The sequence below is a fragment of the Thalassophryne amazonica genome, chromosome 6, assembly GCF_902500255.1.
Source record: "Thalassophryne amazonica chromosome 6, fThaAma1.1, whole genome shotgun sequence".
Taxonomy (NCBI): domain Eukaryota; kingdom Metazoa; phylum Chordata; class Actinopteri; order Batrachoidiformes; family Batrachoididae; genus Thalassophryne; species Thalassophryne amazonica.
Window position 1 is genome coordinate 117289065 of NC_047108.1, and position 13452 is coordinate 117302516.

Sequence of the window (13452 nt, forward strand, 5' to 3'; positions counted from 1 at the left end):
GGATGATCCGTACACAGGGCGATCAATCCACTGGGCGATCTGTACATAGGGCAATCCATCGACAGGGTGATTCATACACAGGGCAATCTCCACAGGGCGATCTGTACACAGGGGGATCTGTACACAGGGCGATCCATACACAGGGCGATCCGTATACAAGGTGATCCGTACACAAGGTGATCCATCCACAGGGTGATCCATCCACAGGGTGCTCCGTCATACAGGATGATCCGTACACAGGGTGACCTGTACACAGGGCAATCCATCCACAGCGCAATCCGTACACAGGGGATCCATCCACAGGGTGATCTGTACACAGAGCGATCCATCCACAGGGTGATCTGTACACAGAGCGATCCATCCACAGGGTGATCCTTCCACAGGGTGGTCATTCCACAGGGCGATCCATCCACAGGGCGCTCCGTCCTACAGGATGATCTGTAAACTGGGCGACCTGTACACAGGGCAATCCATCCACAGGGCGATCTGTACACAGGCAATCCGTACACAGGGCGATCAATCCACAGGATGATCCATACACAGGGCAACCCACCCACAGAGCAATCCATATACAGGGCAATCCATCCACAGGGCGATCAATCCACAGGGCGATCTGTACACAGGGTGGTCCTTCCACAGGTCGATCCATCCACAGGGCACTCCATCGAACAGGATGATCTGTTCACAGGGCAGTCAGGCCACAAGACGATCCATACACAGGGCGATCCAGACACAGGGCGCTTTGTACTACAGGATGAAACGTACACAGGGCGATCCATACACAGGGCAAACCATTCACAGGGCAACCCGTCTCACAGGGCGATCCATCCACAGGGTGATCCTTCTACAGGGTGATCCATCCACAGGGTGATCATTCCACAGGGCGTTCCATACACACGGTGATCCATACACAGGGGGATCCATCCACAGGGCGCTCCGTACACAGGGGGATGCATCCACAGGGCAATACATCCGCAGGGCGATCCATACACAGGTCGATCTGTACACAGGGTGATCCGTTCATAGGGGGTTCCATCCACAGTGCAAGCCATCCACACGGCGATCCATCCACAGGGCAATCCATCCATAGGGAGATTCATGCACAGGGTGCTCCTCCCTATAGGATGAACCGTACACAGGACGACCTGTACACACGGCGACCTGAACACACGGCAATCCATCCACAGGGAAATCCATGCACAGGGCAATTCAAACACAGGGCGATCCATACACAGGGGCATCCATCCACAGAGTGATCCATCCACACTTTGATCCGTACACAGCGCAATCCGCACACAGGGGGATCCAACCACAGGGCAATCCATCTACAGCGTGATCCACCCACAGGGCGATCTGTACACAGTGCGATCCGTACACAGGTCGATCCATCCACAGGGCACTCCGTCCGACAGTATGATCTGTTCACAGGCCGACCTGTGCACAGGTCATTCCGTCCACAGGGAAATCCATCCACAGGACACTTCATACTACAGGATGATTCACACACAGGGTGATCCATCCACATCGCGATCCGTACAGAGGGTGGTCCTTCCACAGGTCGATCCATCCACAGGGCACTCCGTCCAACAGGATGATCTGTTCCCAGGGCAATCTCTCCACAGGGCGATCCATAGACAGGGCGATCCAGACACAGGGCGCTTCATACTACAGGATGATCCATACACAGGGCGATCCATTCACAGGGCAATCCGTCTCACAGGGCAATCCATCCACAGGGTTATCCTTCCACAGGGCGATCCATCCACAGGGTGATCCTTCCACAGGGCGTTCCATACACAGGGTGATCATTCCACAGGGCGTTCCATACACAGAGTGATCCTTCCACAGTACGATCCATACACACGGTGATCCGTACACAGGGGGATCCATCGACAGGGCGATACATCCACAGGGTGACCCATTCACAGGGCAATCCGTACACAGGGCAATCCGTACACAGGTGGATCCATACACAGAGCAATCCGTACACAAGGGGTTCCATCCACAGGGCAATCCATCCACACGTCCTACAGGATGATCTGTACACAGGGCGATCCATACACAGGGTCCTCCATCCTACAGGATGATCCGTACACAGGGCGAGCCGTACACAGGGCAATCCATCCACAGGGTGATCAATAAACAGGGTGATCCATAGACAGGGTGATCCTTCCACTGGGCGATCCATCCACAGGGCATTCCATATACAGGGGGATCCACCTACAGGAAAATCCATCCACAGGGCGAACCGGACACAGTGCGATCCGTCTACAGGGTGATCCTTCCACAGGGCGATCCATCCACAGGGTGATCCCTCCACAGGGCGATCCATCCACAGGGTGATCATTCCACAGGGCGTTCCATACACAGGGTGATCCTTCCACAGGGCGATCCATCCACAGGGTGATCCTTCCACAGGGCAATCCATCCACAGGGTGATCATTCCACAGGGCGTTCCATACACAGGGTGATCATTCCACAGGCTGTTCCATACACAGAGTGATCCTTCCACAGTACGATCCATACACACGGTGATCCGTATACAGGGGGATCCATTGACAGGGCGATACATCCACAGGGTGACCCATTCACAGGGCAATCCGTACACAGGGCGATCCGTACACAGGTGGATCCATACACAGGGCAATCCGTACACAAGGGGTTCCATCCACAGGGCAATCCATCCACACGTCCTACAGGATGATCTGTACACAGGGCGATCCATACACAGGGTCCTCCATCCTACAGGATGATCCGTACACAGGGCGAGCCGTACACAGGGCAATCCATCCACAGGGTGATCAATAAACAGGGTGATCCATAGACAGGGTGATCCTTCCACTGGGCGATCCATCCACAGGGCGATCCATACACAGGGGGATACACCCACAGGGCAATCCGTACACAGGGCGATCGATCCACAGGGTGATCATTCTACAGGGCGTTCCATACACAGGGCGATCCGTACACAGGGGGATACACCCACAGGGCGATCCATACACAGGGGGATACACCCACAGGGCAATCCATACACAGGGGGATACACCCACAGGGCAATCCATACACAGGGCGATCCCTACACAGGGCGATCCGGTCACAGGCCGATCCATCCACAGGGCAATCCACAAAGCAATCCGTACACAGGGGGATCCATCCACTGGGCAATCCGTCCACAGGGCGATCCATCCACAGGGTGATCATTCCACAGGCCGTTCCATACACAGGATGATCATTCCACAGGGTGTTCCATACACAGGGTGATCCTTCCACAGGGCGATCCATACCCACAGTGATCCGTACACAGGGGGATACATCCACAGGGCGATACATTCACAGGTCAACCCATACACAGGGCGGTCCGTACACAGGATGATCCGTACACAGGGAGATCCATCAACAGGTCGATCCATCCACAGGGCAATCCGTGCACAGGGTGATCCATACACAGGGCGCTCCATCCTACAGGATGATCTGTACACAGGGCAATCCATCCTCAAGTCGATCCATCCACAGGGCGATCCATCCACAGGGTGCTCTGCCCTATAGGATGAGCCCAACACAGGGCAATCCATGCACAGTGCAATCCATCCACAGAGCAATCCATCCACAGGTTGAGCCGTACACAGGGTGATCCATACACAGGGCGATCCATACATAGGGTGCTTCGTACTACAGGATGATCTGTACACAGGTCAATCCATCGACATCGCGATCCATACACAAGGCGATTCATCCACAGGGCGATCCATACACAGGGCGATCTATACACAGGGCAATCCATCCACAGGGTGGTCATTCCACAGAGCGTTCCATACACAGGGTGATCATTCCACATGGTGATCCACAAAGCAATCTGTCCACAGGGTGATCTTTCCACAGGGCGATCCATACACACGGTGATCCGTACACAGGGGCATCCATCGACAGGGCGATCCATACATAGGGGGATAGACCCACAGGGCAATCCTTACACAGGGCGATCTATCCACAGGATGATCATTCTACAGGGCGTTCCATACACAGGGTATTCATTCCACATGGTGATCCATACACAGTCCGATCCATCCACAGGGCAATCCATCCACAGGGCAATCAATAAACAGGGCGATCCATACACAGGGCGATCCATAGACAGGGCGATCCAGACACAGGACGCTTCATACTACAGGATGATCCATACACAGGGCGATCTATTCACAGGGCAATCCGTCTCACAGGGCAATCCATCCCCAGGGTGATCCTTCCACTGGGCAATCCATCTACAGGGTGATCCTTACACAGGGGGATCCACCCACAGGGCAATCTGTCCACAGGGCGATCCATACACAAGGCGATTCATCCACAGGACGATCCATACACAGGCTGATCCATAGCAGATGAGGCCACTGTCTGAGGCCATAAGAAGATCATTTGTAACCTTCACTAATGCTGTTTCTGTACTATGATGAATTCTAAACCCTGACTGAAACTCTTCAAATAGACCATTCCTCTGCAGATGATCAGTTAGCTGTTTTACAACTACCCTTTCAAGAATTTTTGAGAGAAAAGGAAGGTTGGAGATTGGCCTATAATTAGCTAAGACAGCTGGGTCAAGTGATGGCTTTTTAAGTAATTGTTTAATTACTGCCACCTTAAAAGCCTGTGGTACATAGCCAGCTAATAAAGATAGATTGATCATATTTAAGATCGAAGCATTAATTAATGATAGGGCTTCCATGAGCAGCCTGGTAGGAATCGGGTCTAATAGACATGTTGATGGTTTGGAGGAAGTAACTAATGAAAATAACTCAGACAGAACAATCGGAGAGAAAGAGTCTAACCAAATATCGGCATCACTGAAAGCAGCCAAAGAGAACAATTTGTCTTTGGGATGGTTATGAGTATTTTTTTCTCTAATAGTTAAAATTTTATTAGCGAAGAAAGTCATGAAGTCATTACTAATTAAAGTTAAAGGAATACTCAGCTCAATAGAGCTCTGACTCTTTGTCAGCCTGGCTACAGTGCTGAAAGGAAACCTAGGGTTGTTCTTATTTTCTTCAATTAGTGATGAGTAGTAAGATGTCCTAGCTTTACGGAGGGCTTTTTTTATAGAGCAACAGACTCTTTTTCCAGGCTAAGTGAAGATCTTCTAAATTAGTGAGATGCCATTTCCTCTCCAACTTATGGGTTATCTGCTTTAAGCTGCGAGTTTGTGAGTTATACCACGGAGTCAGGCACTTCTGATTTAAGGCTCTCTTTTTCAGAGGAGCTACAGCATCCAAAGTTGTCCTCAATGAGGATATAAAACTATTGACGAGATAATCTATCTCACTCACAGAGTTTAGGTAGCTACTCTGCACTGTGTTGGTATATGGCATTGGAGAACATAAAAAAGGAATTATATCCTTAAACCTAGTTACAGTGCTTTCTGAAAGACTTCTAATGTATTTAAACTTATTCCCCACTGCTGGGTAGTCCATCAGAGTAAATGTAAATGTTATTAAGAAATGATCAGACAGAAGGGGGTTTTCAGGGAATACTGTTAAATCTTCAATTTCCATACCATAAGTCAGAACAAGATCTAAGGTATGTTTAAAGTGGTGGGTGGACTCATTTACATTTTGAGCAAAGCCATTCGAGTCTAACAATAGATTAAATGCAGTGTTGAGGCTGTCATTCTCAGCATCTGTGTGGATGTTAAAATCGCCCACTATAATTATCTTATCTGAGCTAAGCACTAAGTCAGACAAAAGGTCCGAAAATTCACAGAGAAACTCACAGTAACGACCAGGAGGACGATAGATAACAACAAATAAAACTGGTTTTTGGGACTTCCAATTTGGATGGACAAGACTAAGAGTCAAGGTTTCAAATGAATTAAAGCTCTGTCTGGGTTTTTGATTAATTAGTAAGCTGGAGTGGAAGATTGAGGCGAATCCTCCTCCTCGGCCCGTGCTACGAGCGTTCTGGCAGTTAGTGTGACTTGGGGGTGTTGACTCATTTAAACTAACATATTCATCCTGCTGTAACCAGGTTTCTGTAAGGCAGAATAAATCAATTTGTTGATCAATTATTATATCATTTACTAATAGGGACTTAGAAGAGAGAGATCTAATGTTTAATAGACCACATTTAACTGTTTTAGTCTGTGGTGCAGTTGAAGGTGCTATATTATTTTTTCTTTTTGAATTTTTATGCTTAAATAGATTTTTGCTGGTTATTGGCGGTCTGGGAGCAGGCACCGTCTGTACGGGGATGGGGTAATGAGGGGATGGCAGGGGGAGAGAAGCTGCAGAGAGGTGTGTAAGACTACAACTCTGCTTCCTGGTCTCAACCCTGGCTAGTCACGGTTTGGAGGATTTAATAAAATTGGCCAGATTTCTAGAAATGAGAGCTGCTCCATCCAAAGTGGGATGGATGCCGTCTCTCCTAACAAGACCAGGTTTTCCCCAGAAGCTTTGCCAATTATCTATGAAGCCCACCTCATTTTTTGGACACCACTCAGACAGCCATCAATTCAGGGAGAACATGCGGCTAAACATGTCACTTCCGGTCCGATTGGGGAGGGGCCCAGAGAAAACTACAGAGTCCGACATTGTTTTTGCAAAGTTACACACCGATTCAATGTTAATTTTAGTGATCTCCGATTGGCGTAACCGGGTGTCATTACTGCCGACGTGAATTACAATCTTACCAAATTTACGCTTAGCCTTAGCCAGCAGTTTCAAATTTCCTTCAATGTCGCCTGCTCTGGCCCCCGGAAGACAATTGACTATGGTTGCTGGTGTCGCTAACTTCACATTTCTCAAAACAGAGTCGCCAATAACCAGAGTCTGTTCCTCGCCGGGGTGTCGCCGAGTGGGGAAAAATGGTTAGAAATGTGAACGGGTTGGCGGTGTACACGGGGCTTCTCCTTCCTCCTCACAGTCACCCAGTCGGCCTGCTTTCCCGGCTGCTCGGGATCCGCTGGAGGGGAACTAACGGCAGCTAAGCTACCTTGGTCTGCACCGACTACAGGGGCCTGGCTAGCTGTAGGATTTTCCAAGGTGCGGAGCCGAGTCTCCAATTCGCCCAGCCTGGCCTCCAAAGCTACAAATAAGCTACACTTATTACAAGTACCATTACTGCTAAAGGAGGCTGAGGAATAACTAAACATTTCACACCCAGAGCATAAAAGTGTGGGAGAGACAGGAGAAGCCGCCATGCTAAACCGGCTAAGAGCTAATAGCTGCGCTAAGCTAGCGGATTCCGAAAAACACACAAAGTGAATAATGTGTAAATAATTTAGAGGTGATTCAGCAGAGGGAGTGCTTTAGTTAAGGCACGTGAAGATTACACTGTGAAACAAATCGTTATCTAGTTAACACTAACTGCGCAGATTAAACAGCTAACAGATACAGCAAAACACCGCTGTGCTCCGGAACAGGAAGTGATACAATACCGCAGTGAGAGCCAACCAGCAGTAGAGGCACAGGGTGCCACAGGATCATCCACAGGGTGATCCTTCCACAGTGCGATCCATCCACAGGGTGATCATTCCACAGGGCGTTCCATACACAGGGTGATCATTCCACAGGGCGTTCCATACACAGGGTGATCCTTCCACAGGGTGATCCATACACACAGTGATCTGTACACAGGGGGATCCATCCATAGGGCAATCTGTACACAGGCGACCCATATCAGGGCGATCCATACACATGGTGATCCATACACAGGGCGCGCCATGCTACAGGATGATCCGTACACAGGGCGATCCATCCACAGGGTGCTCCACCCTATAGGATGAGCTGTACACAGGGCAGTCCATGCACAGGGCAATCCATCCCCAGGGCAATCCATCCACCGAGTGATGTGTACACAGGTTGATCCATAAACACGGTGATCCATACATAGGGTGATCCACCCACAGGGCAATCCATAGACAGGGCGATCCAGACACAAGGCGATCCATCCACAGGGCGATCCGTAAACAGGGGGATCTATCCACAGGGTGGTCTGTACACAGGGTGATCTGTACACAGGGCGATCCATACATGGAGGATCCATCCACATGGTGATCCATCCACAGGGATTTCTGTACACAGGGCGATCTGTACAGGGGGCAATCTGTACACAGGGGGATCTGTACACAGGGGATCTGTACACAGGGCGATCCGTACACAGGCTGATCCATACACAGGGGGATCCATTTACAGTGCGATCCATCCACAGGGCGATCCGTACACAGGGCGATCCATACACAGTGCAATCCATACACAGGGCGATCCATACACAGGGCCATCCATACACAGGGCCATCCGTACACAATGCGATCTGCACACAGGGTGATCCATCCACAGGGCAATCCATCCACAGGGTGATCCGTCTGCAGAGAGATCCATCCACAGGGTGATTTGTCCACATGGCGATCTGTCCACAGTTGTCAGTCAAAGTGACACAGTTCAACTTTCTCCTTGGCCACCATCCTGACACACACTGCGACTCTCCTCGTCTTGTTTTCGTAAAGTAAATGGATTTCTGGGATTCCCGCAAACGGCCACTAACCGAATCGCAGCTTGATGCCGAAATGTGATTGGAGCCAATTGGATCGATGATCAAATTTTCATTGCCGTGCACCCCACGAACCACCTGAGCTGTGCGTTCCAATTTCATCTTCTTGGAAATAAAAGGAATCAGTGCATACAGCCGTTGCCTATTAATCAGTGTTATTCTGTCAGCACGTCGCCCTCAGCAGTGTCACTGCAGTAGCATACCTGAATTTTTATTTATTTGATGGGGTAAATGTTCCCTCCTCTGTAATTAATATCTGTTTCTGTAAATGTTTCATGAGTACGCATACCAGGCTGCTTCCTTTTTGTCGACGGAGCTGCAGAAAGCCATGTGGCCCTGCAGAACCCAGAGATGGAGAAAGGGAAGAGGGCACATGCACGTACTGAAGGGACCTATTACTTCTGTTTCCATGGTAACAGCTGCTTGGTTGCTCTGTCGCCATAGGAGTCAGCATTCCCTCTGAGATGAATATGGTGTGTGTGTGTGTGTGTCCATGCGTGTGTGCGTGCATGCGTATGTGTGTGTCTTCTAACGGCATTTGCTGAGTCCACCTGTGCAAACCCCAGAAGTCCTGTTTCCAGCCTTGAATGAAAGAGAAAGTGGGGGTGGCCTTTTGAAACACAGTTTGTCCCCTTATATGGACATGCTGGAAGTAGCTCCTCCTACTGTGCCGGGGGGGCATGCTGAGTCCTAGAAATATTGTTCACACCACAGTTCGGTCTGGAATCTTTTGCATTCACAGACATGTTTTCTGAATTTGACATATGGCATAAAAAGTACCATACAAACAACTCAGAGTAAATAAGAGCCTTTGTTTATTTTGTTTACCTTGCGACGTGTCTTATTTGCTCACATGACTTCTCTTGTTTGTGTGTGTGTGTGTGTATGTGTGTGTGTGTGTGTGTGTGTGTGACAGAAATTTGCTAAAGGCCAGACCCTGCTGGACATGGTGTGTGGTCATCTCAACCTGCTGGAGAGGGATTACTTTGGTCTGAATTTCCAAGACACGGATAACGCCAAGGTCAGGCATGGTTTACTTTCACGGGGATTTGAACTAATTTCTGTTTATGCATTGGGCAGGTTTTGAAGTGAAGTGACTTATAGATTTGAAATACTCAGACAAACTGATGGGAGAAGCTTTTGTGTAAGTTCCTGCACTTACAGATCGGGCCAGCTTGTCAGTCAGTGTCTCAAGGAGGAACAGACCCGAGCAACCAGGGATGGAACCCAATGACTGATGAACAATTTGAACACTGTAACTCAGTGGTGTCCATAGTATTCCAGAAACGGCCAAGAGGGGGCAGGGTTCCTTTGCTGAAAGTGATGTTAATCAGTGAAATCACCTGCTGGAGTTGGTGGTTGCAAAGAAAACCTGCACCCTCTTGGCCCTTTCTGGAATCAGTTTGAGACCTCTGGCATACGGGGTGCCGAGGTCTAATCTCTTATCCGCGCTGTGACACCTGGGTAACAGATCAAGTAGGGGATTGCCTGTTGGGGTGAAATATGGTGGGGACCTTGTGTGCCCTGTGCCCTCTACCATAACCACGAAGGCCCAACAGGAACCCTGAACATGAGACGACAGGTAACGGGGCTCTGGTGGAACAAATCCTCAACTGGTGCAAATGTATTCAGGGCATTGAAGTGTTCACAGATTGTTTCAACAGTCATGAGAGTATTTAGTGACAGAATATGGCATTTCTATAAAATTACACATTGTCAATAAACAGTGGGTTCAATTCAATTCACTTGATTTATGTAGCACCAAATCACAACATAAGTCACCTCAAGGCACTTCACAAGGGTAAGGTCTAACCCAGGAGTGGGCAATCATGTGCCATGAAGGGCCGAGACACTGCAGGTTTTCCTTTCTACCAGTCACCTCAGCAAGTGATTTCATTGATGTTCAGGTGTTTATGTTCAGGGGAGAAGCTCATCAGCAAACCCATCTGCTGAGGTGATTGGTTGCCAGGAAAACCTGCACTGTCTTGGCCCTTGTTTCCCAACCCTGGTCTAACCTGACCAACCCAACCTATGAGCAGTCAGTGCTGGTATATCGTGCTCAGTAAAACCCTAAGCTGTCCATCTGGGTCACATGGTCCATCCAACCATTAATTTTCTAAACCCACTTATTCCAATTACCAGATGTGGCTGTGCCCAAACACTCAAAGTGAAATCATCAATAAAAATGGAAATATAAAGTCCAGTGAAATCACAACACATTTCATATAACATGTTGTTTTGTTGATTCTAGTTAATTTGTAAAAGGACTTTAATCAGTGTGGTAGCCGTTTAAATGTGGTCATTTCTTGACACTGATCTTGGGGCATTTTTCAGGTGGGAAGCAATGAGTTGGCCTTTAAACGGTGATTAACCACTTCCATCCTGAGAGTGACATACATGGCCTTTAAACTTTAAAATGTGATTAGACTGTGTGGCCTTTAAAAGTAGTCTGCTGCGGTGACATTAAGGCATTGAGATTCAGCCAGCATTTATGGTACCAGTACTCGGCCTTTTAACAACAAGAATAGCAGAACCTCTGAGGACCAGGTCTAAAAAGAGGTCTTAAAAATATGGTCCTCACTGAGGTTGGCTTTCTTCAAAGGGTTTTTCTCTTTCTTTTGAAATCAGAATTGGTTGGATCCTTCCAAAGAGATTAAGAAGCAAATTCGGGGTAAGAGCACCCGATACACTCCACCAAATCCACACACAGGAAGTCACTTATTCAACGCTTAGTCCTTCACACTAAAAAGATATTGATGGTTTGTCCACAGTTGGTTCCTGGGTTTTTGGATTTTCTGTCAAGTTCTACCCTCCGGATCCATCTGTACTTATTGAAGACATCACCAGGTAAATTTAAGGTCAACAACGGAGACGTTTAATGCAACAAATTAATATTTACTATTACAGCTCTGTCTCTTAAGCAATTTTATTACACTACCAAAAGAAGGTTACAATTAGGACTAAAAATAATAACCGAAGCCAAAAAAAGTAAGACTGGTCTGTTGGTCTGCATAATCCTCAGTCACTGAAAACTTGTACACACATTTCCACTCCCATCATTAGCCATGAATGAATGTAGACACATTTGCATATAAAGACACTAAACTACTGGACATGGCAAGGATTAAAACTAACCAACTAACTAATAATGAAGAAGAAGCGTAATTTCACAGTGTGAACTTGACACACTCATTGGAGAGGGAGAGAAAATGTATTTGCTGGTGTCAGTCCATCTTTATGGAACAATTTAAAGTGCTCATAATTGACAATAAAAAAGAAAATGACAAAAAATTGTGGACTGATGAAGATTTAGTACACACTTAATAATATACCATGCAGGCTGCAAATGGTTTTATCCCCTACATTGGCGACCCCTAACGGGAGCAGCTGAAAGAAAAAGAAGATGAAGAAGATTTGTTGTTGTTGTCGTCCATTCGGCTGCTCCCGTTTTGTTCGGGGTCACCACAGCAGATAAAGCCAGGATAAAGCAGGATTTACACACATTCTTCCTTTAAATATACCATGTCAAGTGTGAGGAAATGTGCACGCACGCTTTTACACATTGCTTATGCAAACGGCCCCTTAGTGACCAACAGTAATTTGCTGGTAAGGTGTATAATCACACCTATAGTGAAGTGTCACAAGGGATGGTGCACATGTGGTTTTGTTTTTATGCCTTGTAATTTCTTGAATTCTCACATGTTCCTCTTTATATGTGAATCAAATTTGGTGTGTTTCTATAGTTGACAGTATTTCTGTTGAAACTTCTCTCATGCGCGTCAGAAGTATGTAAAACATCCCTCCACAACGTTATTGCAATATTGTCTCAGTTACTAATCATAGACAATGTGACACTTTGTGAGTACTTGAGATTACAAATGCAATATCACACTTTTGGTGCTGTTTTTTTCTTATTTCTGTTGCTTGTCTGCTTTTACTGCTGACAGGCATCGACAGTTTGTTGCAGCTGCAGTAGTTTTGTGGTTAACCTGCACATTTTTTTTGCAGTGTATCAACACTTTTTTAACATTTACAAAACTCTGCAATACCCCTGCAACTATTGCAATGATTGTGATACACAACTTATGATTACCATATTTTCAAGTGTATATACTTGCGGTGTTTTTAATAGCTTGGGAGATCCTGTAACTTGTACTCTGCTACCACTTATACACTGAAAAAAACTCACTTTAGTTATTGCTAATAATAATTTTAATGACTATATACGAGGTCTATTAGAAAAGAAACCGACCATTTTATTTTTTTAAAAAACTGTATGGGTTTGATTCATATGTTTTTACGTCAGCCAAGCTTGAACCTTCGTGCGCATGCGTGAGTTTTTCCACACCTGTCGGTGACGTCATTCGCCTGTGAGCACGCCTTGTGGGAGGAGTGGTCCAGCCCCCTCGTCGGATTTTCATTGTCTGAGAAGTTGCTGAGAGACTGGCGCTGTGCTTCATCAAACTTTTTTCAGACACTGTGAGGCACATTCGAGTGGATACTTTTAAGGGCTGATAAGAGATTTTGGATTGTTTCTATCGCTGTAAGGACTTCCCACGGAGCGGGATGTCGCGCAGTGCTCTGGGGCAACGTCGTCATCCTGTTTCAAGCTGAAAACCTCTAAATTTAAGCCTCTGTTGACCCAGGACATCGTGAGAGAACAAAGAACTTTCAGAAGAGGTCGGAATCAGCAGTTTATCCGGACATCCCACTGTTAAAGGAGATTTTTTTAATGAAAGACGTGCGGACGGATTGGCGTGTTGGCTCGCAGCCGGCGCAGCGCGCCTGCCACAGGAAAGACACCTCTTTGTTGATAACCATTTGTAAAATCCAGGTGGCTTTTGGTGGCTTTGAGTTGAGTGAGTATCTGAGAAATTGTTTAACAGCAGGGCATGTTCCAACTTGTCCTTAAGGCTTCCA

At 47.3% G+C, this 13452-nt stretch overlaps 1 protein-coding gene across 1 annotated transcript in view; it reads left to right on the top strand.

Annotated features, from left to right (window-relative positions):
* The window catches only part of si:dkey-178k16.1 (band 4.1-like protein 1), a 111701-nt gene that overhangs the window by 17737 nt on the left and 80512 nt on the right, over positions 1–13452 (top strand). The window contains exons 3-5 of the mRNA XM_034173227.1: positions 9449–9553; positions 11161–11203; positions 11304–11379. Coding sequence (XP_034029118.1) covers positions 9449–9553; positions 11161–11203; positions 11304–11379 — 224 coding nt within the window. The remainder of the gene's footprint in view (positions 1–9448; positions 9554–11160; positions 11204–11303; positions 11380–13452) is intronic.